The 25,325-nt window shown below is 40.3% G+C and overlaps 2 protein-coding genes across 2 annotated transcripts; both read left to right on the forward strand.

The window, feature by feature from the left end:
- The first annotated feature begins 365 nt into the window (after positions 1 to 365).
- On the forward strand, positions 366 to 6,877 carry LOC134222453 (protein flightless-1-like). Its single transcript, XM_062701597.1, has 4 exons — positions 366 to 453; positions 879 to 984; positions 5,572 to 5,649; positions 5,710 to 6,877. Exons 1-4 carry the CDS (start codon positions 366 to 368, stop codon positions 6,569 to 6,571), a joined length of 1,134 nt encoding a protein of 377 aa, XP_062557581.1. The 3' UTR covers positions 6,572 to 6,877.
- Positions 6,878 to 10,414: 3,537 nt separating this feature from the next.
- Positions 10,415 to 24,160, forward strand: LOC134222454 (small ribosomal subunit protein uS12). Its single transcript, XM_062701599.1, is given in 3 exon segments — positions 10,415 to 10,471; positions 23,781 to 24,054; positions 24,057 to 24,160. Coding segments are annotated over 3 exon segments (435 nt in total).
- Positions 24,161 to 25,325: the final 1,165 nt, after the last annotated feature.

The following is a 25,325-nucleotide window of genomic DNA, read 5'->3' on the forward strand; positions in this document are numbered from 1 at the left end:
CCGAAAATGATACCAGCAGAGGAATTCGGAGACGCATAGTGACTGGAAATCGTACGTACTTTGGACTCCGCAAGACTCTCCAATCGAATAGAGTTCGCCGCCGTACCAAACTGCCAATCTACAAAACGCTCATTAGACCGGTAGTCTTCTACGAACACGAGATCTGGACGATGCTCGTGGAGGACCAACGCGCACTTGGAGTTTTCGAAAGGAAAGTGCTGCATACCATCTACGGCGGGGTGCAGATGGCGCACGGTACGTGGAGGAGGCGAATGAACCACGAGTTGCATGAGCTGCTGGGACAACCATCCATCATTCACATCGCAAAAATAGGACGACAGCGGTGGGCCGGACACGTAGCCAGAATGTCGGACAGTAACCCGATGAAAATGGACCTCGCTAACGATCCGACGGGCACAAGAAGGCAAGATGCGCCGCAGGTGGATCGATCAGGTGAAAGATGACTTGCGGACCCTCCGTAGACTGCGTGGTTGGCGACGTGTAGCTATGGACCGAGTCGAATAGAGTAGACTCTTATATACCACACAGGCCACTTCGGTCTTAGTCTGAATAAATAATAATAGCAGATCAGTCACCTCACTGCGGTCTGGCATGTGCGGGCTTTATGTCCCACAGCTCCACTTCTCTGACATAGCTCGCTGCGGCCCGGTCGCTGACAGGGAAAAAACTTATGCCTGTGGCCGTAGCCCTTCTAATAAGCTTGTAGCGACTAATCTACGCTTACTGGGCATACTGACCACCTTATTCAACACCTTCTTGGCATCCACCAGCAGGGGAAATTGGATTGAGGCAATCTGCGCTCCAACGAAATTCCTTTGTACTCGAATCGCATTTTTCTGGCAATCTGCTCCGCATAGATATCCCAGACGATTTGCGGAAGAAAATTTGCGGAACCTCTACAGACTGCGTGGTTGACGACGTGAATCTATGGACCAAGCATAATGGAGAAGACTTTTATGCACTGTACAGGCCAGGTTTTATGAGACTGTCAATGGCGCATGGAGAATGACAACGCCACCTCCCGCCATGTGCAATAACCAAGAAGGGAATTTCCTGACAGATAAGACCGATGTAGCTGCCATGTGGAAGCAACACTTCGAGACTTTGTTAAACGGTGGAAGTGATGGTGCATCGGTGAACAGAACGAACATTAGCGACGATGGACAAGCTGTGGAGTCGCCTGCACTAGATGAGGTTAGAAAAGCCATTAGTGGGGAAGGCATTGAGCAGCTTTATGAAGTACTACACCATACTATGTCGAGAATATGGGAGACGGCCTCATTTACCCACTCTTTAAGAAAGGGCGCAGACTGGATACCAAGAAATAACCCTCCTTAACTCGGCGTACAAAATTATGTCCCCTATTTTGTTCAACAGATTGAGAGTCCTTCGTCGGCGAATAACAGGCATATTTTTATGAGGACCGACCAACGACGGGTCAAATGTTTACTCTGAGACAAATCGTTGATAAATTTCGGGAGTACAACTTGCAGACACATCATCTTATTGATTTGATTGATATCATCTGTTAAATGAATTATAGAAAATTATGCTAGAACATGGTTTTCCGGCAAAACTGACACGGCTGACGTTACATAAGACTAATCGAAAGGCTTTTGGAGGATTGGAGCGTAAGGTGCTGCGGACAATACTCGGTGGTTAACAGAAGAATGGCATCTGGCGGTGTCGCATGAATTACGAGTTATACCAGGCTTCGTGGAAGGCCGCGCACACGATGGCTTTTTGCAGTTGAAGAGGACCTGAAGGCGCTCAATGTTCAGGGCGAGGCGACTGGAAGCGATTGGCCCAGGATCGAGTCCAGTGGAGGAGGATACTCGATTCGGCGTAGGTTCATCGAGGAGCTGTAGCCCATCAAGTATTAAGTTTTATCTGGTATGTAATTGAGCCCCCGCTTTTTATAATCTCATTAGTAAGTGTCCACTACCAGTGGGCTCTCTGTGTGAGCTCTTTTTGGTATTAGGGTCAGTGTAGGATAAAAAAAATCATGTGTTAGAATCAGAGCCGCAGCGTGGGCGTTCTGTGCCCTTGGCAAAATTTCTATTTGGCGCCCCGTAGATCTAAGTAAATTTAGACATGGAGTAATTTACATACAAAATAATTAAAATCGAGGACTTTTGCTGAAAAATGCTTCAATATTCAGCGGAGGATTGCCAAATATTCATAAAATTCATAGAAAACTATTGAAATTTCAAGGAATTTCTGGAAAAAATATTAAACTTGCAAAAATCGAAAAATCAAGAGGAAATCCACAGCTGGAGGAAGGAGAATCCAGCTCTAAAGTGGGTTTGTTAGTGCCGAAATCGCCATTAGACCTATTTGGGTCAAGAAAAATTCAACTCTGTAATGGACCTGTCTGTAGCTTGGAGACGCTTTATGAGACATGAGAGTTGGGTAATTGAAATTCACCTCTGACGTAGGGGCAAGGAGAATCATCTAATACCAATCATGATTTGATTATTATTTAGAGAAATTAGAAAAAAATCCGCTTTGAACACTGATTATTCTTACGTAATGAGCTTATAACCTATAAAAAATCACAAAAATAGCGTCAAAAAAATAGACTATTCTCCCTACATTACCTTCTCATTAAGGACATCAATTATTGCCCAGTTACAAATTTTAACAATACAAATATTTAGTTGCAGATAATTTGCAAAACCGGCATATGGGTACCATTTTTTCAAATAGGCGTACTTGTTTTAGAAGTTTCCGAGAATCCGGAATAGTTGTCGAAATTCAGACCAATTTATATGACAGTTTAATGTGGAAATGTAGAAATATTTTCGTTTGCTTCAGATTACTCAAAAATATCTCTACCATAGATCTTTACACTTGTCGGTTTGTTGATAATTGGCCCCTAATCTGATACAAAACATTGTTACGTTTCTCATCACGTAATTCTTGATTTCGGCGCCCCTCCAAAGACTGGCACCTGTGCTAACCGTATAACTAGAATCTAAAATGATGATAATTTTATGTTTATTTATCCAAATATTTTTTTATTTCACAGTTTTTGTTAGTTTTTGGCCTTACCGCTGTTAAAATTTGTTTTTATCAAATTTTCTAGTTTTAAACTGAGTTAAGCTTAATTAAAGCGTTCATCTCTAGAGAGTTTCGGTTTGTTTAAAAAATCTATCGTATTAAATCGTGGACTAGTCTATAGTGAACTATTAAATCGTGCGCTGGTCGTACCACACACGCCTAACCCGGTTTTAGAAACGATCCGCATCAAAAAGGCGTAATCGTATAATTTTATAGTCATGAACGAGGCTGCTAATATATAACAGGCACTGCATAGAAAGCGGAGAATTTGCGATTGAATCAGAGTAAATCTATGTCACTAGCAAATCCAACAGGAAAGCGCAAAACAGCCAGCCGTACAATGCACATGGTCGATATCTTTGTTTACACCTTTTCAAGTCGTGTTTCATATTGCCCAAAAATGAATTAAAGCGATCAAGAGTGCCAAACATTGTTAGTTTTCGAAAATTCTACCCTATAAGTGAGTAAATTGTCAGCTTTACATGTATATGCCTAAAAGGTTACTAGAAACGTTACTTTTAGAAATAGCGCTTAATCAAACGATAGTAATGCAATTCAAGACGATTCAAATTCATAGTGACACATACAATTATATTTTTGAGGCCATCTGTCTTGTCACCAAAAAAAATCTTTCCAAGTTATTGTTCAATTTTGCCACAAAGCAGTCGAAAGCAATTCCCATTACAGAAGCCCCACCATCCGATTCGCGCTGTTGTGCGTGAGTTGATGCAATTTTCATCATCGTCTTTCTTCAGAAAACGGGTCCGATCGTAACCAGCTGATTCAGCTGTAACTGGCTGATTGTAACATCGTGAGAATTTGAATAGAAGCTATGAAGACCTCCAGAAATAAATTGTTTGAAGTGTGGCATAGCGTGTTTCAAACAGTATACGTTTGATGAATGTAGTTGGATTAAATTCTCAGCAAGAATTAGCATTGCCTAATGAGCAGCCATGTGCGGCTAGGAAGAAAATGGTAATTTTTAAGTTGGATAAATTGGAAGCTTTTAGCGTCCAAGGACTATTCAGAATTCGGCAGTAGCAGTCATCAATAACAAAAATGCCAATTGCATATATTTACAATATCGTTCATAGATTATGCATGGATGAACACATCTAATAATTTGAAATTTATTTTTAGTATTAGCATTAGCATTAGCATTGAGCAATTCGCACAAATTTGTAGGTGGTACAAGCCAACACTATTGTACGAGAGTAGCATCACTTTCATCCGTTACCACAGATCATAATTTGGGACTAATTACTACCTCTTGGATGGAAGCAATGCACTCTCCAATAGTCGAGATCCGTCCTGGTCACGTCCTTGCGAATGCTGAGGAAGGGAAAGGATGGTTAGCTGGGCAGCTACTTAGGAAAGATGCAGAGAACTCTACGACCTCTTATATGTACCACGGGAGGTTTTGGGATTGCGTTGAAGGTTATAACAGTAGGAATCGTTTTGGTAAAACATAGAAAGAGCTAAGATAGAAATACAAAGTAGGAGATGGACAAGCCTGGAATTGAACCCAAGACTTCCTGCTTATAAGGCTCATTCTGATAATTTGAAGTTTATTTTTAACGCATATTTGGAGCATCTTAATAAATTCAAAAGGTCTCGTCAAATCGAACTTAAGTGTGTTTTCTGTAGTGTAAATATAAGTATTGGGACTTGAAATTTGGTTACTCATTCGCTGGTTGGGTTGGAGGTGTAGTTCTGCATTTGCATTCAACTATTTTAGTTTAAAACAACATTTTAGTAACAAGAGTTTATTCTACATTTTTACTTCGTTTGGTTTATCAGCATTAAATATCTCGTGCATGTCAATAATGTTATTATGATTGAATAGAAGATAAAAAACAATATTACTCGTAAGTTCTATAAATTCCAAAGCAAATTGAAGTAGAGGTATCATGCAAAAACAGTCTATCTCCACACAACCACTTGATAAGTTGCCGGTTTGTGCGCGTTAATGTTCTCGACGACCGACCGGTTTTGCATACGACGAATAACAACTCTTGTGCACTCTAAACCATACGATAACACCCATTCCAAAAAAGGAACGAACCACTGCTAATTTATCATACTCTGCGGTCACTTCCCTCTCGTGTACAACTAAGTTATTGGTGTGTATAACTTCGATGATGGTGATTATGCTACTTTCCATATAAGGCAGCAGCTAGAGGCGTGAAATTAAAACGTTTGATTCTTGAGATCTTCAGATACAGGAAGTAATCAGTGTCTAAAGCGTGTATCAATGGCCAAGAGGATGAAGTGTGCAGAAATCGTGATTGGTATACTCACTGACACTGGGTCAATTGGCCAGATTAACGCCAATTGAAATTCCCTTCAGAAGTGCGCCGCGCGTTACTTACAGCAGTGACAACGTGGTAAATTGTAATCAAGTGCATGTCGCGTGCTTTGATTCATTGTATTAGCAAATTAGATCCACCGAGGCGTGAATCTATTTGATAAGTCGGATGCATTTAGAATCCTCATTCTAGTTGCATCTTTGCCATCGAACGGACACACAGTCTCCAGGATGGTCAGTCTTAGTAATTTTCTATGGTGAGTAGATATGTGATGTGTGTTTTTAGTGGTTTCGAGAAAAAATGTGTTACATTACAGGATATGCACTGTTTTCACCGTTTCGACTGCATCACAAATGCATTTCAACTGCACAACTGCTCGTCAGAAAGTCTGTGAAATAACGAACATAATTATAACTGAGTATACCGATGTTTCGGAATGGGATTTCCCAGATAATCCTGATATTGCGTTTGGGAGTCACCCTCTGCCAGACGAATCAACTATCATAACAATGATTACGAGAGAAGTGTCGGAAAAACTAACTAATGCTCAGAACATCGAGATGCAAAACGTTTCACTGATGTCATTCTTCCTCTGGGAACACCTTATCAGTCTCGATGTATCTTACAATTATCTCTCGGAACTAATTGTTGATCCAACAGCGATGTACAACTTGAAATCTCTCAACATGAAGCATAATCGTCTTCAGAGCATCGACTTTCTGAAAGGCCTCTACAAATTACGAGATCTGGACCTCAGCAACAACTATCTGGAGAAAATCGACTTATCGATACTGGACCCAGCGAAAGACTTGGCCACCCTGAAGCTCTCCAATAACCGTATCCGAACGATTACAACGTCCTTTGGAGATATGCTGCATTTGCCACGACTGACGGTGCTAATGTTAGACCATAACCAACTTACCATCCTGGACGCCAGTCGGTGGCAGTTTAACGTACTTCAGGACTTCTTCCTTTCGAGTAACCGCCTATCCTATATAAGCATGTGTGAAATCCAGAATTCGTTCCCACGATTGCAGTCGCTCTACTTGGATGGTAACAACTGGGAGTGCTCTCATCTGAACAGCACCGTAGCCCAGCTTCACGAGTTGGGTGTGAAGTTGGTTAATCACAATTCTCACACCTGCATGGAGGCCATCGATGGAATTTGTTGCTCTTAATCATGATCAATCCTCACGTATCAAAACTATAGTAAGCTTAAAAGTAAGTTCCAACAGCTTATTTCTCGTTCAAACAAAACCTGTCTAATATAATTTGTCAAAGCCAACGGAATCCCAAATAAAGAAGTTAATATACGGCGCCGTGCTTCAGTCTTTATTCGACTAATTATGAACTTCCTTGCTGCTTGGATTGTCTGCTCCGTCTTATCTCACCTGCTTAATCGCATTACTTAGCGTCACATACCGTGCCAATTTGGTGCAATAAAAGGAATGGAATGCTGTTTTGTGCGACAAAAAAAGGGATTGTGCGAAGTTATTTTTGAAGTGCGGTTGCAAAAGAAGAAAATTTGCTAGTGGTTTACAGTGTTCAATGGAAAATAGCCAATAGGCCCGTAAAAGCTTCGACAAAAATTAATTTGAGAAACTTTAACAACATTCTATTTTTCACACGGGAGAAGCCATGAAAAAAGTTTATCAATTCAAATTTCTAAAATTCATTAAAAAAATAATGTTTTTAAATAAAGTAAATTTTTACTGAACAACCTAGTTAAAAATAAGAATATTTGTAAAAAATGGCGGTGTAAAAAAATCCATGTACCATTTTCGACTGTGATCCACCTTCTTTATTCTTTCTTTGTTGGCATTTACGAATGCAAAAATGGTAACTTGGTTTAGAAACCACGCGGTTAATAACTGTGGAAGTGCTGAATAAACACCATTGGGGGTTAAATGCGCCTATCTGCGCCAAAACTGGAAATTGACTTCTTAGATGTTAGAATGAGGACGCTGTTACCGTTTAAGATTCTATGGTTTGGGTTTCCGGGGGTACTTGAGTAGCATAGCATATGTCAGATGACAATTCTAGCTTCAAAATGAATTTAGCGATCCAAAATTACTATTTGGTGAAAAATTCGAGCAACATATTAGGTTTTGTCCGGGATTTGTATGCAGGGCCGCCACTGTGCGGCAGCATTTTCGATGTAGTCTCTCTAAAAACCATGATAACCATAATAATAACCGATCTAATTTATTTCAAACGACAAATTCCATTAGGATTTTGATTGAATATATTCAACCGTTGGGCTTGCACCAGAAATTCTTTTGAATTTCTTTTGGGATCCCACGTAACATTATTATGAATGACTCGCTAAGTTTTCTGAGGATTTTTTTTTTTCGAGAATAAATTTTAAAGAACTCTGAATTTACCAAAGAATTTTGAAAAAGTTTCCATTGAAGATTAAAAAAAATTTCATGTAGAATAAGAAGAATTTGCAATGATATTATTGAACAATTTCTCGAGAAAATTTAAGATAACTTAAGTAGAAAAATCTATACAAATTCATAATATTTTTTCATGGAGATATGAATGAACACTCTCCAACATTAAAACGGATTTTTTTTCTGAATTCCTACAACATTAATTTTTAAATTCTCACAAGAAAATCTTTTGAACTCTCTTTGAATTTTCACAAGGAATTTTGTCTCTCGTGGGATTTTCTCCTCAATTGATATGAGAATGGATTGGATTCGAACAATCTGAATGTACAACTTCATAGATACGTATTTCAACTTCAACAGTAAGGCCGTCTCATACTTCGAGTCAATTACGAGAATAGAGGTCATAAATTATAGAGAACGATTTTCGCTCCCGTCACTGACGAAACACCTTTTGGTTACAAGGATAAGAATTAAATGACATTGGAAAACCACCCGTTTTGACAATTAAGGCTCCCCCAGACCTAAGTGATTTTATCACCGCGACGGCGACAACTATAGCTGCCGCTATTCTTTCGTTGGGCCGCTGTAGGCTATGTTCCATTCACGCTTCCTTATCAACGGCGACAGAATCGCAGTCACCAAGTGATCGCATCGCGTGTGTTTGGGGGAACCTTTATGTAATTAACATGATGACAATCTCTATTACTTTTCAAGTACGATACACTAAAAACGGCCTTACTGTTGAGGTCGAAATGAGTATCTGTATCATCCCTTACTATAAAATTGTTAAAGTATTCGACCGTGACCTCACATTTTTGTCTTATTTCTGTTCCTTAACGGAGTCAACTGCCGTACCAGAGTCAACCTAATCAACATCCTTTCAAATCCCCACAGGATCAGCATCAGTGATATTCGCGTCACATTGGAGAATCCATTATGGACAGTCAGGTCTCCAACCCTTCACACCTGCATAGTCTGCCTACGCCAAGGCAGACATCTTGCCACTTCACCACCGCCTTCGCCGCTTCTATTTCCGGAAATCACAGGATCCTTAACCTTATTGAAGGGGACCGGATCCTGCGCGCGGTGGCCGGCGTCGGTCTCCCCAGAATCCACTAGCATGTAGCGAGGAGCTGGCACTCCTCTATAGCCATTATAAACCGCTCCATTGCGTGACGCTTCAAAACAAGAGACAGTACGGAGGTTTATCGTAGGTACGGTGTCTAAGTTGCTACACACGGATTACAAGAACCACGAATATCTCTACCCCGACGGTTCCGTTTCGTGGCAAGGGGCTGACTTAGGAGTCACAGGTAGTAAGATAACAGTGACAAATAGTCTTCCCAAGTAACGCAGCATTTTTAAGGCCCAAACCACGGCCTTGCTCATCCTCCGTCAAGGCGACTAAACTCCGGCAGTGCAATCACTGTGCTTCAAAGCGATCACCCAAGACACCCATGGATTCAGGCCATTCCCGTCAATGTACAACAATCGACAACCTTCGCGTGGAACCCGGGATATTGTGGGGTGCCAGGGAATGTTACAGATGATAATCTGGCTGGTGTTGGTCACCAAGGCCGGTGATTTATCGCTTTAGTTCGCTTGACCTGAATTAAAAGAATCCTCAGTCAGGATTGGGAGAGCCAATAATGGGTGGCCTCCAATTCCACGCAGCTACGGAAGGTTTAAAGGATCAACGGCTCCCTGGAACGATATGCCCAACCACAGCGATTAACAAATCATCTCCCTTCTTCGCACCGACTACACCCGTTTTTGCATAACTTCGGTGGGCTGTTTGCGAAACATGTGGGGTGTCGCAAAATGTGGTGGTGTTCGAAGTTCAATATTCCCCGATCCATCTACAGAATCCCCTCGAGTATCCGAGAGGCATTGGCTGATGATATCGCCATCCTATCATCCCTCGTCTCTTTTCTCAAAGACAGAGGGCCATATCAGCCAAATTAATCGCCATCTTGGGCCACCTGGGCAGACCCACCCCTCTCAGTGATTGAACAGAAATAAACTACAGCTCTATGGTCAGCTGAAGGGGGCTTCAACCTCCTTTAACTTGCTCGTTTTGCCTTTCCACATAAATCTTTTGGTTTGACTCACACTTTCGCAATGGCGATTTATAGATTTCCATTTTCCGAAGAATGCATCTTTTGATCGCAAGATGCCATCTAATCTTCCCTATTATCCGGAGATGCTTTGCGTTTTTCTAGTAAATGTTAATGGTAAACCAAACACAGGGGGAAGAATAAAGAAGTTTTAGGATAGGTCTCACTTCTATTTTTGCGGTTATTTACATCCGAAGTTCAGCGCATAATTTGTCTCAAACTTCAGTCATTGTTCCAGCCATAGAAAAGCAACCAATCAGGACTTAGGAAGCCTCTCAACATTCATTTATTTAGTCTACATCTAAACAGATAACACTGAATCAACAATTTGACGCCACAATACACGGTTCGAGGCCGCATCTCTCCATCCTCGAATACGCCCCACGCTCGCCAAGTCGTTCTGCACCTGGTCTGCCTATCTCGCTCGCTGCGCTCCACGTCGTCTCGTACCTGCCGGATCGGAAGCGAACACCATCTTTGCAGGGTTGCTGTCCGGCATTCTTGCAACATGCCCTGCCCATCGTACCCGTCCGGCTTTATCTACCTTCTGGATACTGGGTTCGCCGTAGAGTTGAGCTAGCTGGTTTATTCTTCGCCGCCAAACACCGTCTTCTTGCACACCGACAAAGATGGTCCAAAGCACCCGTCTCTCGAATACTCCGAGTGCTTGCAAGTCCTCCTCGAGCATTGTCCAGGTTTCATGTCCGTAGAGGACTACCGGTCTTATTAGCGTCTTGTACATGACACATTTGGTGCGGTGGCGAATCTTTTTTGACTGCAGTTTCTTCTGGAGCCCGTAGTAGGCCCGACTTCCACAGATGATGCGCCTTCGTATTGGGCCGAACACAATTGGTACGTTTGCGTGCGTTTTGACAGTTTTTCCATGGGAAAACTGTCAAAACGCACGCAAACGTATCAATTGTGTTTGGCCCATATTTCACGACTAACGTTGTTGTCAGCCGTTAGCAAAGAATCCGAGGTAGACGAATTCCTCGACAACCTCGAAGGTATCCCCGTCTATCGTAACACTGCTTCCCAGGCGGGCCCTGTCGCGCTCTGTTCCGCCCACAAGCATGTACTTTGTCTTTGACGCATTCACCACCAGTCCAACTTTTGTTGCTTCACATTTCAGGCGAGTGTACAGTTCTGCCACCTTTGCAAATGTTCGGCCGACAATGTCCATGTCATCCACGAAACAAATAAATTGACTGGATCTGTTGAAAATCGTACCTCGGCTGTTACACCCGGCTCTCCGCATGACACCTTCTAGCGCAATGTTGAACAACAGGCACGAAAGTCCATCACCTTGTCTTAGTCCCCGGCGCGATTCGAACGAACTGGAGTGTTCGCCCGAAATCTTCACACAGTTTTGCACACCATCCACCGTTGCTTTGATCAGTCTGGTAAGCTTCCCAGGGAAGCTGTTCTCGTCCATAATTTTCTATAGCTCTACGCGGTCTATACTGTCGTATGCCGCCTTGAAATCAACGAACAGATGATGCGTTGGGACCTGGTATTCACGGCATTTTTGAAGGATTTGCCGTACAGTAAAGATCTGGTCCGTTGTCGAGCGGCCGTCAACGAAGCCGGCTTGATAACTTCCCACGAACTCGTTCACTAATGGTGACAGACGACGGAAGATGATCTGGGATATTACTTTGTAGGCGGCATTAAGGATGGTGATCGCTCGAAAGTTCTCACACTCCAGCTTGTCGCCTTTCTTGTAGATGGGGCATATAACCCCTTCCTTCCACTCCTCCAGTAGCTGTTCAGTTTCCCAGATTCTGACTATCAATTTGTGCAGGCAAGTGGCTAGCTTTTCCGGGCCCATCTTGATGAGCTCAGCTCCGATACCATCCTTACCAGCTGCTTTATTGGTCTTTAGCTGTTGGATGGCATCCTTAACTTCCCTCAAGGTGGGGGCTGGTTGGCTTCCATCGTCCACTGAACTGACGTAGTCATCTCCTCCGCTGCCTTGACTTTCACTGCCTGTACTCTCAGCTAGAGTTTCCATCCCGGGACATCCCGGGACAAAAAATCCCGGGATTTCTGAAAATTCGGGATTTCCCGATTCCCGGGATATTATTTTTGAAATCCCGAAAATCCCGGGATACCCGGGACAAAAAATACTGTTTCATTTCCGGTTCGCAAACAGTGTAATTTTACTTCTTACAAAAGTTATTTTGTTAGGAAAATTATTTTGAGCTTTTTAGTGGAATGTCTTCACTTGCCATAAGACGAGTTTGTACAATCTCATTTAATTCCACCACTTAATTGTACCTTGACAGATACGTATTTCGACCTCAACAGTAAGGTCGTCTTCAGTGTCTCGTACTTGACTCGACTTAAATCATAAAAACCTCCCATCAGACATGATTTTTTTTCCAAGTTCGTTTATTTAGTGGGCTCAGGCATGTATACGAGCCAAGGTTCTTTGTGATGCACAATCGATATCATCTTATTATTAAATTAGTAAGAGAGGAACAGACATGGAAATATCGAAGAGAGTTAATAGAATACCTTCACAAAAAATATTAGAATACCTATACCAATCAATGGAGGGCTACTGACTGATACTTTTCCAGCAGCTACAGCTCTCTATTGATTAAATGACAAGTATCTACAGCTACATCTATTTGGCGCTTGCTTCCTACCCATCTCCCGTCTACAGAAAAGTTATGTAATTGTGTACAGTGTACAGTGTACACTAGCTGATATTTATTCGCCTTGCTAATCTCCTCGCGCCGCCCAACATTGAGTCAGTCTTCCTGAGCTTCTTGCCTTCAGAACAATTCTTAATCCAATTCATGTCCTTCCAATCGACGTTCGTACAACAAACTTTCCATCACATGCGCAAGTACAAGTGGTCCGATCCCGATGCTCTGCCTATTTTTTTGGTGTATCGCTTCGATCAAAATCAACTCTGGTCAACAGGCTGCAATCAATTTGTCCAATTCTCGGCTTCTGTCAAAATTATATACCAACTTTAATCGCGTAATCTATTAACCCCATTATCGTTAAATTATCGAGTTAACTTACGTTAAATTATCGAACTCCGATAATAATTTCACACAAAATTTCTTTGTGAGGGGGTTCCCATATCTCCAATAAGTTATGGGCTCAGTACGATTCTACTGCAGTGTACTGCACTGTACTGTATTGAATGCAATTTCTGAAACTGTCTAAATCCAATGCATATTCAAAACAATGCAAACAGTCAAGCCGACTTCAAACGCCAGCGAACCCTTCTTCTCGGACTCGGCAATCATATATTCCAAAAGGGTACTCTACCTTCCGAGAAAAACGTGTAGGGTAAATCACTACTTGGGCCTATGGACCCGGTTCCCGGCTCACTACACAGAAAATTAATGATTTATACTGTTTGGAAGCCGCAGGTTTATGATTGATAATTTTTAAAAAGTCTCACATTTATTTTTCACAATATTCAATATCTTTCAATCCCTTGTTTTACTCCTAATTGATCCAATTGTAGAAAATAAAAATGTAGATTTCAAAATCTCGCTCTCCGATGCCACACCACTGAGCCGGAGTGATTCTTTCCACTTTTACAAAACGGTATCATCAAATAAACACCTACCTGAAAATCGTCCTAGTGCTCGTTACAATCATTGCTTCAAGCTTTTAATCACCACACCATGATGCTTCACACACGCACTTCAATCTAATCACTAGAACGTATCACTAGAACTTATATAAACATAATTAGAATACATTTAAAAATGTATTCTCAAACCGAACAAAAAATCACCTCGGCCCAAAAACTTCTAGCCGCACCGTGCTGCCAAAAGGCCAGGAGAATGAAAATGATCCTTCATCGTTGATAGGAAAACTGTTTAATACGTTGACGCTATCATGTTATTTATAATTTTCTCGATTTCAAAAGGTGAAAAAAATATTGTTTTTAAGTATTTGGAAAAAATTTGGATGAGTAAATATATCTTCTCAACCAAATAAAAATGATTATGAATGATACCATCTGGCATCTTGTTGTCGTGGAACGTGCATATTTTTGTTTACGTTGCATTTTCTACCGTCCCGAGAGAGAATGAGAGAGAAATGTTGAGAGATTGAGTGAAATTTTGCTTAGGCCGGGAACTGGTTTTATGATATGCCGAATGGAAATCGCTATGACTGAAATGAGTGCTGCACCTCGTTAATTTAAATCAAATAAAAGCTTTTTTGAACGATATTTAGCACGAATAGCTATTTTTTAAGCAGAAGTGAACCCCAATGCAGTATTATACAGCCCACAAAATTCAGGAAAAGTTGCTTCCTGTCATAAATATCAATTGAATAATGCAGTCGTACGCATGTTAGGCCGGGAATGGGGTAAGAAACCCTATATTTTTTGCTTTTTGAAGTCGTTTTTTTCCAAAGGATCGAAAGAATTGAATTGAGTTCCAATTTGAAATCTGTATTATCTGGTCTTTCTAGAATATGAACTTTATCCCTGAACATTGCACAAAATCGTTTTTAAACAAAAAAATAAGTTTTTTAAGGAAATATAGAAAAATCCCGGGATCCCGGGATTTCCCGGGATATACGAACAAGTTCATCCCGAATCCCGGGACAACGAAAATGGCCGGGAAATGGAAACTCTACTCTCAGCGCCATTCAAATGTTCCTCGTAGTGCTGCTTCCACCTTTCGATCACCACACGTTCGTCCGTCATCCTTATCCCTGCATATTTCGGCTCGCGGCACGAAGCCTTTGCGGGATGCGTTGAGCTTCTGATAGAACTTGCGTGTTTCTTGAGAACGGCACAGCTGTTCCATCTCCTCGCACTCCGCTTCTTCCAGGCGGCGTTTCTTCTCCTGAAAAGGCGGGTCTGCTGTCTCCGCTTCCGTCTATAACGTTCCACGTTCTGCCGGGTACCTTGCTGCAGCGCGACCGCTCGCGCTGCGTCCTTCTCCTCCAGAATCTGTCTGCACTCTTCGTCGAACCAATCGTTCCGTCGACTTCGTCCCATATACCCGACGTGGTTCTCCGCTGCGTCGTTAATGGCTGCTTTAACTGTATTCCAGCAGTCCTCAAGAGGGGCCCCATCGAGCTCACCCTCTTCCGGCAACGCTGCCTCGAGATGCTGCGCGTATGCAGTGGCGACATCAGGTTGCTTCAGTCGCTCTAGGTCGTACCGCGGCGGTCGTCGGTACCGAACATTGTTGATGACGGATAGTTTTGGGCGCAGTTTAACCATCACCAGGTAGTGGTCAGAGTCGATGTTAGCGCCACGATATGTCCTGACGTCGATAATGTCGGAGAAGTGCCTCTCAACATACCTTGATCAATAGATCTTGTGTTTACATACCAAGTAGGCTAGCTGGATTTTATTCAGAAGAATTTAACTGGGTTGTGGATAGATGATAACCCTGTCACTGTCACACTTTATCCAGCGTTTTACTCTTATTTGAACAATATTGTCACCGAACAATATTTTATTGGATTATGTTGTGGTTGTTTTAAGTATTCTGTTCTATTTAATGTTAATATGATATCATACTACAATAAACCTTGCTTTTGGAAGGTCCCTAGGTTAGAGCTGAGGAAAGCTCCGTTTCAAGCCCCTTATTTTCTCTATAGACAAGTAAAGAACTGATTAGAAATAAAGATCTAAAAAATGAATGTACGTTATGTACGATTAAGTGGTGCAATTAAATGGGATAGTACTAACGTCTTATGACAAGACATTCCACTTAAAAGCTTTAAATATTTTTTCTTTATCAGAATTTTAATTTTGAAGACATTTTAATTAGAATGCGAAGACATTTGAAAATATCACCTGGCATCCCTGGCAGGCGCGACCACGTTGCCAGACGTTGGTAAAATAAAAAAAAATCATAAAGACAAATGACAAAGTTGGCGGACACAACATACGTATTTGTGTATTGCACTGCCACAGATCGAAAATAAATTTTTAGACCGAAATAATATTTTGTAACGTTGACACTTAACCTAACGACATAAAGAAAATATAAAATTTGAACTAAAGATCTAAATGGCATTATTCAATAGCTTGCGAAGCTACACAAATTCTATCTATTACACGATTATCAAATCTATAGAATTCGTTTAGGGAATTTCATGGACTCTTTTTTCAAGATATTTGTTCGGATAGTTCTGGGAGTCTCTACGATTATTCAGGCAACCAATGTCCTGGAGTTTGAGTCAAATAGTCTACCGAATCAACCGCTTCCATGTTATCCCCAGCCACAGTATCAACATCAGCATGTCCTCTAAGTATTTGTCTTTCATTTGCATTTCAAACACATGCATATGAGATGATGTAAGATATTCTCCAAATTGTCCTGGAGTTTAAACCAAATGGTCTACCGAGTCAACCACGACTTCCATGATGTCTCGAGTCACTTTCTGGGCTTTTTGGTTGGTTCAGGTCCTATCTGTGTGATAGAAAACTAGCTGCTAAAATAGGCTCCTCTGTTTCGGAATTGTTCACAAACGGGTATGTTTTTCTGTAGAGAATCAATTTCGAACCGTTGCTATTTTTGCCCTTCTTAAGCGATGTAGTCCTCAATGTTGTTGAAGGCTACTTCATGTTATATGCAGACGACATAAAAATATATGTTGTTCTCGATAAATCGTGACTTCGAGCGTGTTTAGGTGTTCCGTCATAAGTTTTGATCGGAAGAAGTGTCCGCTTAATCACAACTACGAAATCGGCGATGATCCGCTAAACCATGTTTATTCTGTTCAAGATCCTGATACCACGACTAGGCATATTATGGAAGTCGTGGTTGATTCGGTAGACAATTTGGTTCCAACTCCAAGAAAATTTGAAGATCTTACAATATTTCATTTGAATGGATTTGAGACTCAAATAAATGACAAATGCTCCGAGCACATGATTAGGTTGATACCGCGGTTGGGGACATCATGGAAGTCGTAGTTGATTCGGTAGAACATTTGATTTAAACTCCAGGACAATTTGGAGAACATCTCATGCCTGGATTTAAGATGGAAATGAATGAAAAATACTCGGATGACATAATTCATACCGTGGCTGGGGAAATTATCGAAGTCGTGGTTGATTCGGGCCTTTTGATAAGAACTCCAGGACAATTTGGAGATCTTACAACATCTTATATTCTATACATATTGAAACGCAAATAAATGTAAAATGCCCGGAGAAGATGATTGGGTTGATACTGCGGCTAGGGACATCATGGAGCAGAACATTTGAAAAGAACTCCAGCACAATTTGGAGATCCTGCAACGTCCCACATACCTGGATTTGAGACGCAAATGAAAGATAAATATTCGGAGGACATAATGAGGTTGATACTGTGACTAGGGAAATCATGGAAGTCTTGTTTGAATTGGTAGACCATTTGATAAAAACTCCAGGACAATTTATCCTATAATATCTCACATACCTGGATTTCAGACGCAAATGGAAAACAAATGGAGGGCATAATGAGGTTGATACTGCAGCTAGCGACATCATGGAGGTTCTGATTCGGTAGACCATTTGATTCAAATTCCAGGACAATTCGGTGATCCTAGATCGTCGTAGTTTATTATCATACATGTTTCCTTTACAGTTTACATTCAATTTATCAAGTTCACAGAAGATAACATATATTTGTTTCATATGTTTTGTTAATGTTTCTATCATCACTAAATGAACAGATATCTTTTTCGGTAATCAAGTATGAGGATATTATCACCAAAATTGCATTTTTCTAAATCCTTTGCTTTCACAGCTCTAGCGAAAAATTGAACAACACTAGACTCAATATTTTGTAACGTCCAGAAACTTGAAGAGATGGCTAAGAGATTGGTAAAAAAACTGAGAAAGTCGGTTATAAAATGACTGAGATATACCCGAGCAAAGTCTGAAAACATAATGAGAACCTATAGAAAACACATTTTGATTTTGAAATCAAATTGAAATCATATTTCATTTTCAAATATGAATCGTCATGATGATTACATGTTTCGATCTCAATATGCTGTAGATTTCTAAATTGTATGATATGACATCAAACTGTGAACTTATTTTGTTATCGGAACTAGTATCAAATTTAATTTTCGATTTGTTCAGAAATAGTTTCCGATTTGAGGTCAAAGCAAGATTTTTCTGCTATATTGTTATTTTAACCGTTAAAACGACCAAAAGGGTAGCAAATTAAGTAATCTTATTCGGCGATTTCACAACATCAAAACAAGTTATCGTTTTGCTCTCAACCTTTGCTCGGGTAGCCATTTGAACATTTGGTTACAACGATTTTCTGATCGAATGAATTCTAGTGTTAATCGATTTCTTTTCGTCGATGTTTGTAGTTCGGTAGTTCGCCGAAAATTTTATGGACTGGTGTGATAAAAGATGATTACAGCTGTAGCTTTTGAAATAGGGAGCTTGAGCTTTGTGCGGTCAATAAGTAAAGGCTTTTTGTGAATGAGTTTCGAATGTTTGCTTGAATGAGTTTCATTAGACAACTAAGGAAAAAACTGACTGACTTCGCCTAAAATATTGAAAAAATCGATCCAGGATATTATTTCATGTGTTTCAAACGAATTTCGGGCAGGAATTCTTAGGGATATTTTCGGCTGAATGCCTGGAGTAATTTCTGAGAAGATTTCTTAAAAAACGTATTAAGGAAATTGACCTTTTCTGTCAACATTTTTATCTCTTTTTATTAGCTCAGTCAATTATTTGACATAGTTGAGGTCAACTGTTCCGTAGGTCCCATATTTAATAAAGCCTTTAACTATTTAAATTTTTAAAAATATTAAAAACAAAACTTGAATCAACCCGATCTTCTTCTTCAATGACTGTACATTACAACTGGAACTTAGTATTCTATCAACATTTCCTCAGCTATTAGTTGAAAGCTTTTCAATGCTCGCCAATGAGTATGTAGTGTGGCAAGTACAATGGATACACTATGTCTAGGGAATGTTTTCCACCCTGATGTTGGATCGAAATCAAGAGAATATTGGACCAAGCTTGAAACGTAGTACATTTTTCGATTTTTTGTTTTCAATTTTGGAAATTTTGGTTCTATGGGACAGTTGACGTTTACATTTTTGACGGGGAGGATCAAACTGCTGCTTCCATTTCTGATGGAACTTTCAGAAGAATTTTTAGGAGATTTCCGGAAGAATACATGAAGAGTTTCTTTGAATAATTCTTGGAGGAATTTCTGTGGAGAGGTTTTCAAGCGAATAATGGGAAGTTTTCGGTAGAATTCTTGAAGGCAATTCTGGCAACCGCAATGTTTTTGGACTGATTTGCATAAATTTCTGGAAAAGTTTCTTAAAGAATTTCATCAGGTTTTCCGCTGAATTTCTAAAGGAATTTCCTAGAGAATTTCTTGAGAAATTATTCAGGGAATACCCGGAAGAATTAAAAGGGAAATCCTGAAAGAGTTTCATGGAAACTTTTTGGGGCAATTTCTGGAGGAGCTCACGAAGGAATTCTTGGAATTAATTTCAGGAGGAATTCCTGGTGAAACTTCTTATGCCTTTGATAATTTTGATCGGCGCACAGGTCTAGTTTGACTGTGCACACGGTATTTGAAATTTAAGTTAGTAGTTTGCTATGGAAATATGTAGTCACTGTTGCAAAATTACATTCTACAAAATCGTTCTGCAAATTTAAAATTAAATAGCAGCTTCACCGTTATGAACTGATCTGATGCTTGTAAGGGAAGTTATTGATGATACAAAAATCCGTAACATTGTTATTGATATTATTCTTTATTTAATCATAGGGGAGCAGAAAAAATCAAAATTAAGCAAAAATAAGGCAAAGTAGCACTTGATTTAGTTGATAAAAGTAAATACTTACAAGTTTTTCTAAACCATAATAAAGATCACATTCAACAAACGATTGCTTTGACCATTAGTGACAGTTGTGAAATTCTTCGTATGATTCTGGAACTTACCTGTAAAGAGAGAAAAATAGTGAATTAGGTTTTTTACTAGTAGGAATGACATTTTATCAGCATTTTACTTCAAATCTTATACTAATTCGAGTAAAACATTTATCATAATCGAATAAATGTGACTTATGTCCGACTAAATTGAATTTAACTCTCCAGCTCTAAAATACAACCATGTCTCACGCTCAGTATCATAGGGGCTAACAGGATGTTACTTTTATGCCAAGGGAAGTTGAGAAAATTCCAAGCCCGGTTCGGGAATTGAACCCAGCCACCTTCAGCATGGTTTTGCTTTGTAGCCGGGCATCTTACCGCATGACTATGGAAGCCCTCCTTACAACATATAATCATACAAAATTCGGAAGGATTGCTGAATTCAAAAGTGTTCTTGCTCCTTTGTTTTATTTTTTCTCTGTGTTACTTAACCGATACTGAGCCGAGATCCACTGTGGTATTCTGCTCAACAGAATCCACACAGAATCTATTTTCAGATTTCCATTACCATTATTGTTGTCGTTGCCAGTCCATCTCATCGTGAGTCCATTGTGTCCGTTTGTCCATGTCGTGTATCCAATGATCGTTGCATTATTTCGGTTGCCATTGATCCAGGTAACGTTGGAGGAATGCCTCCGAGAAGAACAAGTTGTCAGTCGTCATCAGGCAGCCGTGACGGTAAAGCGCGTACCCCCAACGCCACCGTATGGGCTGCGGATCCGGCGACTGACGAGGGTTTGGTGGAGGGGCTGGGAATCGAACCCATGACCATTCGCTTGTAAGGCGAACGTGTAGCCAACTACGCTACGGGACCCCCCTGCTCCTTTGTTTTGCAGAAACTTTAATTATTAATAAATACGGGTAGGAAAATAAAAAAATAAAGCTTTAAAATGTATCAAATTTAGCTTGTGTAATATGATGCACTTGTTTATGTCGTAACACTTGAGATTTAGAAATTTACGCTGAAATGGTCCTCTTCCTAACAAGTTTGCTTAAAACTTGCATGCAACATTGACGATTCACGTCAGATATTATGTCTTTTAGGCTACATCTCATGTAAAATTACGCTAATTACGCGTTCTATTTATATGTATGATTTTTAGCATAAATTTCAATGAATTTTTCTATCTGTGTATATTAACATAACATCTGTATGTAACGATTCGTACCCATTAAATACTATCAATTCCAAATCTTCCCACGCTGTTACCTCTCTCTTCGTTTAATATGTTACTACGCCCGATTGCTTAATATATGACGTGCATCCAACATCATAGTGCATATTAACAAAAAAATGCAAAGGTACACATACACCATATTTTGTACCGTGCCCATTTGCACAGCATACGAGAGACGAGCTTGCGATTGTGCATCCCACTGAATTCTCCGCAACATATGCGGACGTTTTATGCATATAAGTCATATAACTGCCGCCGACAAACCTACATATACTTAGGATTGGTTATAAAAGTTTCCCGGTTGCGACTCATCTCGGCGGTAATAAATGCACCCTTTGCTCTCCGAACCGGCCGGCTTGCAGTTCAAAACCGACAAAGAGGCATGGCTAAATGAACACACCGAGTTGGAACAACGAGCAATGTTTTAAACAGCAGTTTCCCACAAACTTTCACTAATATACAAGGTTGTGCTGCATTGAAATTGATTGTTGATTTTTGATATTGTGCGCTTCTAGAAAAATAACCAACAAACACACATAGTAAAAGCGATAAAAGCAACGACATCATTCTGAAATTGATTCCCAAGGCAAAATTATATTTATTGTGGATATAGCCTGACGTTTGTTTAACATGTAGGTGTCCATCGTGTCGACTGTCGACAGTTGAAGTGAAAGGCGAAATTTCGTTTAGTTCTTTTCATGTGCTTCCACAAACCTTATTCTGAAGGATATGGGATCGGGGTATTCGAAAAATATACAATAAGAAGGAAATAAATCGGTTCTGCTGCCGAACTCTGGAGCTGCCGTACCGGTCGTCGCAGACGGTAGGTATCTATTCGCGCTCGGTTCGATTCATTCAGCCGCAGCAAACCTGGAAAGAGTGCTCCATCATGCAATTTCCGGTGACCGAAAGCAAGTGCTCAAAAACGACGATTGGCTCACGTGTGCCACGCCGTGTTGCGAATCGTGAAAGGGGTTTCTAATTGGAATTGGTTTATTTGGACACAGTTTTGTGATGGTGCTATAATGACGTTCCGTAACTAATAGGGTTAAACGGGATGTTTTATGGGTTTTGATAGATGCAATGTTTGATTGCCTGCCTGGAAACGGGAATGGATCAAAGCGTAATGGAATAGCATGTTGATGGATTTCTTTTTTCGTATGTCACGAAATGTAAGTTTATTTTTTTAAACATATCAAACGAACAAATTGATTTACCAATCAAACATTTCCTGGATTAGAAGAATAACTTTCTTAGTAGAACTGAAACCAATTTTATATCTTTGAGCATGTGCGTGCACGTGTGTCTCGATTGGTTTTAGATGTCTTCTAGACCAAAATGATTTTGTCTCTGAAAATAAATAAAATGATTAAGATGTATGTGCCTGAAAACAAACTAAATTTTAAATGCTTTCTAAGTCGATACTTTGGTTTGCGTAAAAACGAGTGAAATGTTGTCATACCCTTCAAAATATAATTGTCCTAATAACCGTTTACCGTGCATCGTTGTCGTTTCCCGTTTCCCATGATAAAGAGACCTAAATTTATTAAATACCTAGTTCTCAAGAGTAGAGCTCACATACAAATTTTAAACATTAGAGCACTGCAAATCGTTTTATTATAAATAATATTCACACTCATGTGTTTTTCATTTGTACATTCTCATATGTACTTTATTTCCATCAAAATAGCCCAAAAACACTAAATCGATTTGAGCCACCTCAAAATTTTATCCGAATTAGCTGAAAATTTGACAGGAGACTTATTTTAGCATGAGAATTGTGATTCTGGGCTGACCGGTTGAATTTTTGATACTTTTTGAAAACATGAAGTGGTCTAAATACATGCATGGTTACAAATGACATGATTTTACTTATATGTATAAGAATTACATAATGAGTAAAAGTATTGTTAGCATTATGTTTTCCCTGCCCGACGATGTCCAGTAAGCCGAAGATCAATATGTTTCGTAATAAAAGAACCATTATCTCGCTCGCATATGGTAGCACAGTTCCCACCCACCACATCACTATGGGGAAAAGTGTGGCCATTAATCGAATAATTAAATATCTCCAATTTGTCTAATGTATGTATCATATGAAAGCACACACCCTAGATAAGAGAGTCGGAAAATATTAGGCGATATGTGTATTTAGGCAAAAGATATGGGCTGGCGAAGTGAAGTAAGCTGATAAAAATTCATTCTTTGCTTTGATTTGTATGTTATGAGGTCAATTGTTCTCCAATTATAGGGTTTTCATATACCATTTCAAAGCTTGAAACCTCAGCTTTTCGATAGTTTTAACTGCACTGTTACTAGAATATTGCACTCAAAGTTTTCTGGAAAATTGTGGATTTTATTCTCTATACCAACGGTTATCAACCTGGTGTACATGTACCCCTGGGGGTACCTTTGCTGGCCCCACAATTCAAAAAAAAAAATTACTTTGCATTGTACACAATATGCATGGCGATCAGTAAATCAAAGTCTAGTGACCAGCATAGTAACAAAAGATCAAAAAAAGGTCTTATGAATAAAGTTTTGAAATCTTCAATGTAATCTACCTGATTGAGACAAAATGTTAAATAATAAGTTAGGAATATGCTTTTGAACTACAATCTAGAATCTTAAGATTAGAAAGCCTTCGAGAAGTTTAGTAGCTTCATTGCAAGAGTCTTGAAATGCTCCTTCTATGTATATCGCAAGCTTTCTTCTAAGTAGCTCGTAAGCCTCCTTCCAAGAGGACTTTTTCTATTCAAGTGTTCGTTCGGTTCAGACGCCTTTACACGGTATCGGTAAACCACGTGGAATCCGTACCGCTCGGAAGCACATCCGTCACCGCCGTGGCCAGCGATGGGCCGACAAGGACTACACGAAGGCTTATATGAGCACCCGCTGGAAGTCAAACTCGTTCGCCAGAGCCTTTCACGCCAAGGGAATCGTGCTCGGAAAGGTTGGCGTCGAAGGCAAGCAGCCGAACTTCGCCATCCGTAAATGTGTCCGACTGCAGGTCATCAAGAACGGCAAGAAAATTACCGCATTCGTACCACGGCGCCCGTCGGTGATATTCCCGGAGTTCGCTTCAAGGTAGAGTAGATGGCCAACGTTTCGCTGCTGGCCCAGTACAAGGAGAAGAAGGAACGTTCACGATCGTAAAAGAGGAAAAAACAAATCCGCTGGAGGAATTCTCAGATTCGCTTTGGATTATATTACTTTAGAATATAGTGTTTTAAGTATTGTGTCTGTAAAAAAGTGAAGAAAAATCCAAATACAGTTTTATGTGATGATTAGAATCACTGGAAAAAAAGATTCCAAAGCAATCTTCCAAGAGCCGTTTTTTAAAAGGCTCCGAAGCCCCTTTTAATAAGGCTTCGTAGGGTCAAAAGGCTGAAAAGCATATTTCAAGACGCTCAGAGGCCTCCTTTTAAGAAGCTTGGTGACCTACTTTCAAGAGGCTCAAAAGCCTTCTTTCAAGAGGCTCGGAAACCTCCTTTCGAGAGGCTCGAGAACTCGCTCAAAGAGGCTTGGAAGCCTCCTTTTAAGAGGCTGAAATGCGTTTTTTCAGGACGCTCAGAATCCTTTTTAAGAGGCTTGGAATCCTCCTCCTAAGAGGATCGGAAGCCTTTCTTTAAGAGGCTCGGAATTCGTATTTCAAGAGGCTGAGAAGCATCATTCAAGAGGCCGAAATGCGTCTTTCTAAGACGTTCAAAAGCCTTCCTTACACGAAGTTCGGAAGTCTCCTTACATGAGGCTCGGAAGCCTACTCTTAAGATGATCAAAAGCCTCCCTCCAAAAAGCTTGGAATTCGTCTTTGAAGGCTGAGAAGCGTTCTTTCAAAAGGCAAAAAGAGGCCTGCATTTAGCCTCCTTTAAAAACGCTCGGAAGCTTCTTTTCAAGAGACTCGGGAGATCGTTTCAAAAGGCTTAGGAGCCCCCTTTCCAAATGCTGAGAAACATCTTTTCAAGATGCTGAAATGCGTCCTTTCAAGACGCTCAGAAGCCTCCTTCTAAAAGACTCGGAAGTTTCCTTTCAAGAGGCTAGAAAGCCTCATCAGAAGCCGCCTTTCGGGAGCTTCCTTTTACAAGGCTGAGGAACGCCCTTTTAAGAAGTTAAAAGCGTTCTTTTGAGTCGCTCAGATTCTTTCTTCAAACAGGTTAGGAATTCTTTTTAGGAGGCTTGAAAGCCTCCTTTCATTGGGCTGAGAAGCGTTATATCTAGATGTTCAGAAGCCACCTTTTACGAGGCTCGGAAGCCTCATTTCGAAAAGGCTATCGGAAGGCTCCAAAAGTCCGCAAAGTCTTGTAAACATAATTTGAATTGG

The sequence above is a fragment of the Armigeres subalbatus genome, chromosome 3 (genome assembly GCF_024139115.2).
Source record: "Armigeres subalbatus isolate Guangzhou_Male chromosome 3, GZ_Asu_2, whole genome shotgun sequence".
Lineage (NCBI taxonomy): Eukaryota > Metazoa > Arthropoda > Insecta > Diptera > Culicidae > Armigeres > Armigeres subalbatus.

Bases quoted from the DNA above. Each gene is read 5' to 3' on its own strand.
- LOC134222453 (XM_062701597.1), top strand. From the start codon at position 366: ATGTCGGACAGTAACCCGATGAAAATGGACCTCGCTAACGATCCGACG. The intron at 985-5,571 runs GTACAGGCCAGG...GGATGCATTTAG, and splicing joins GGAGAAGACTTTTATGCACT to AATCCTCATTCTAGTTGCAT. The intron at 5,650-5,709 runs GTGAGTAGATAT...GTTACATTACAG, and splicing joins AGTCTTAGTAATTTTCTATG to GATATGCACTGTTTTCACCG.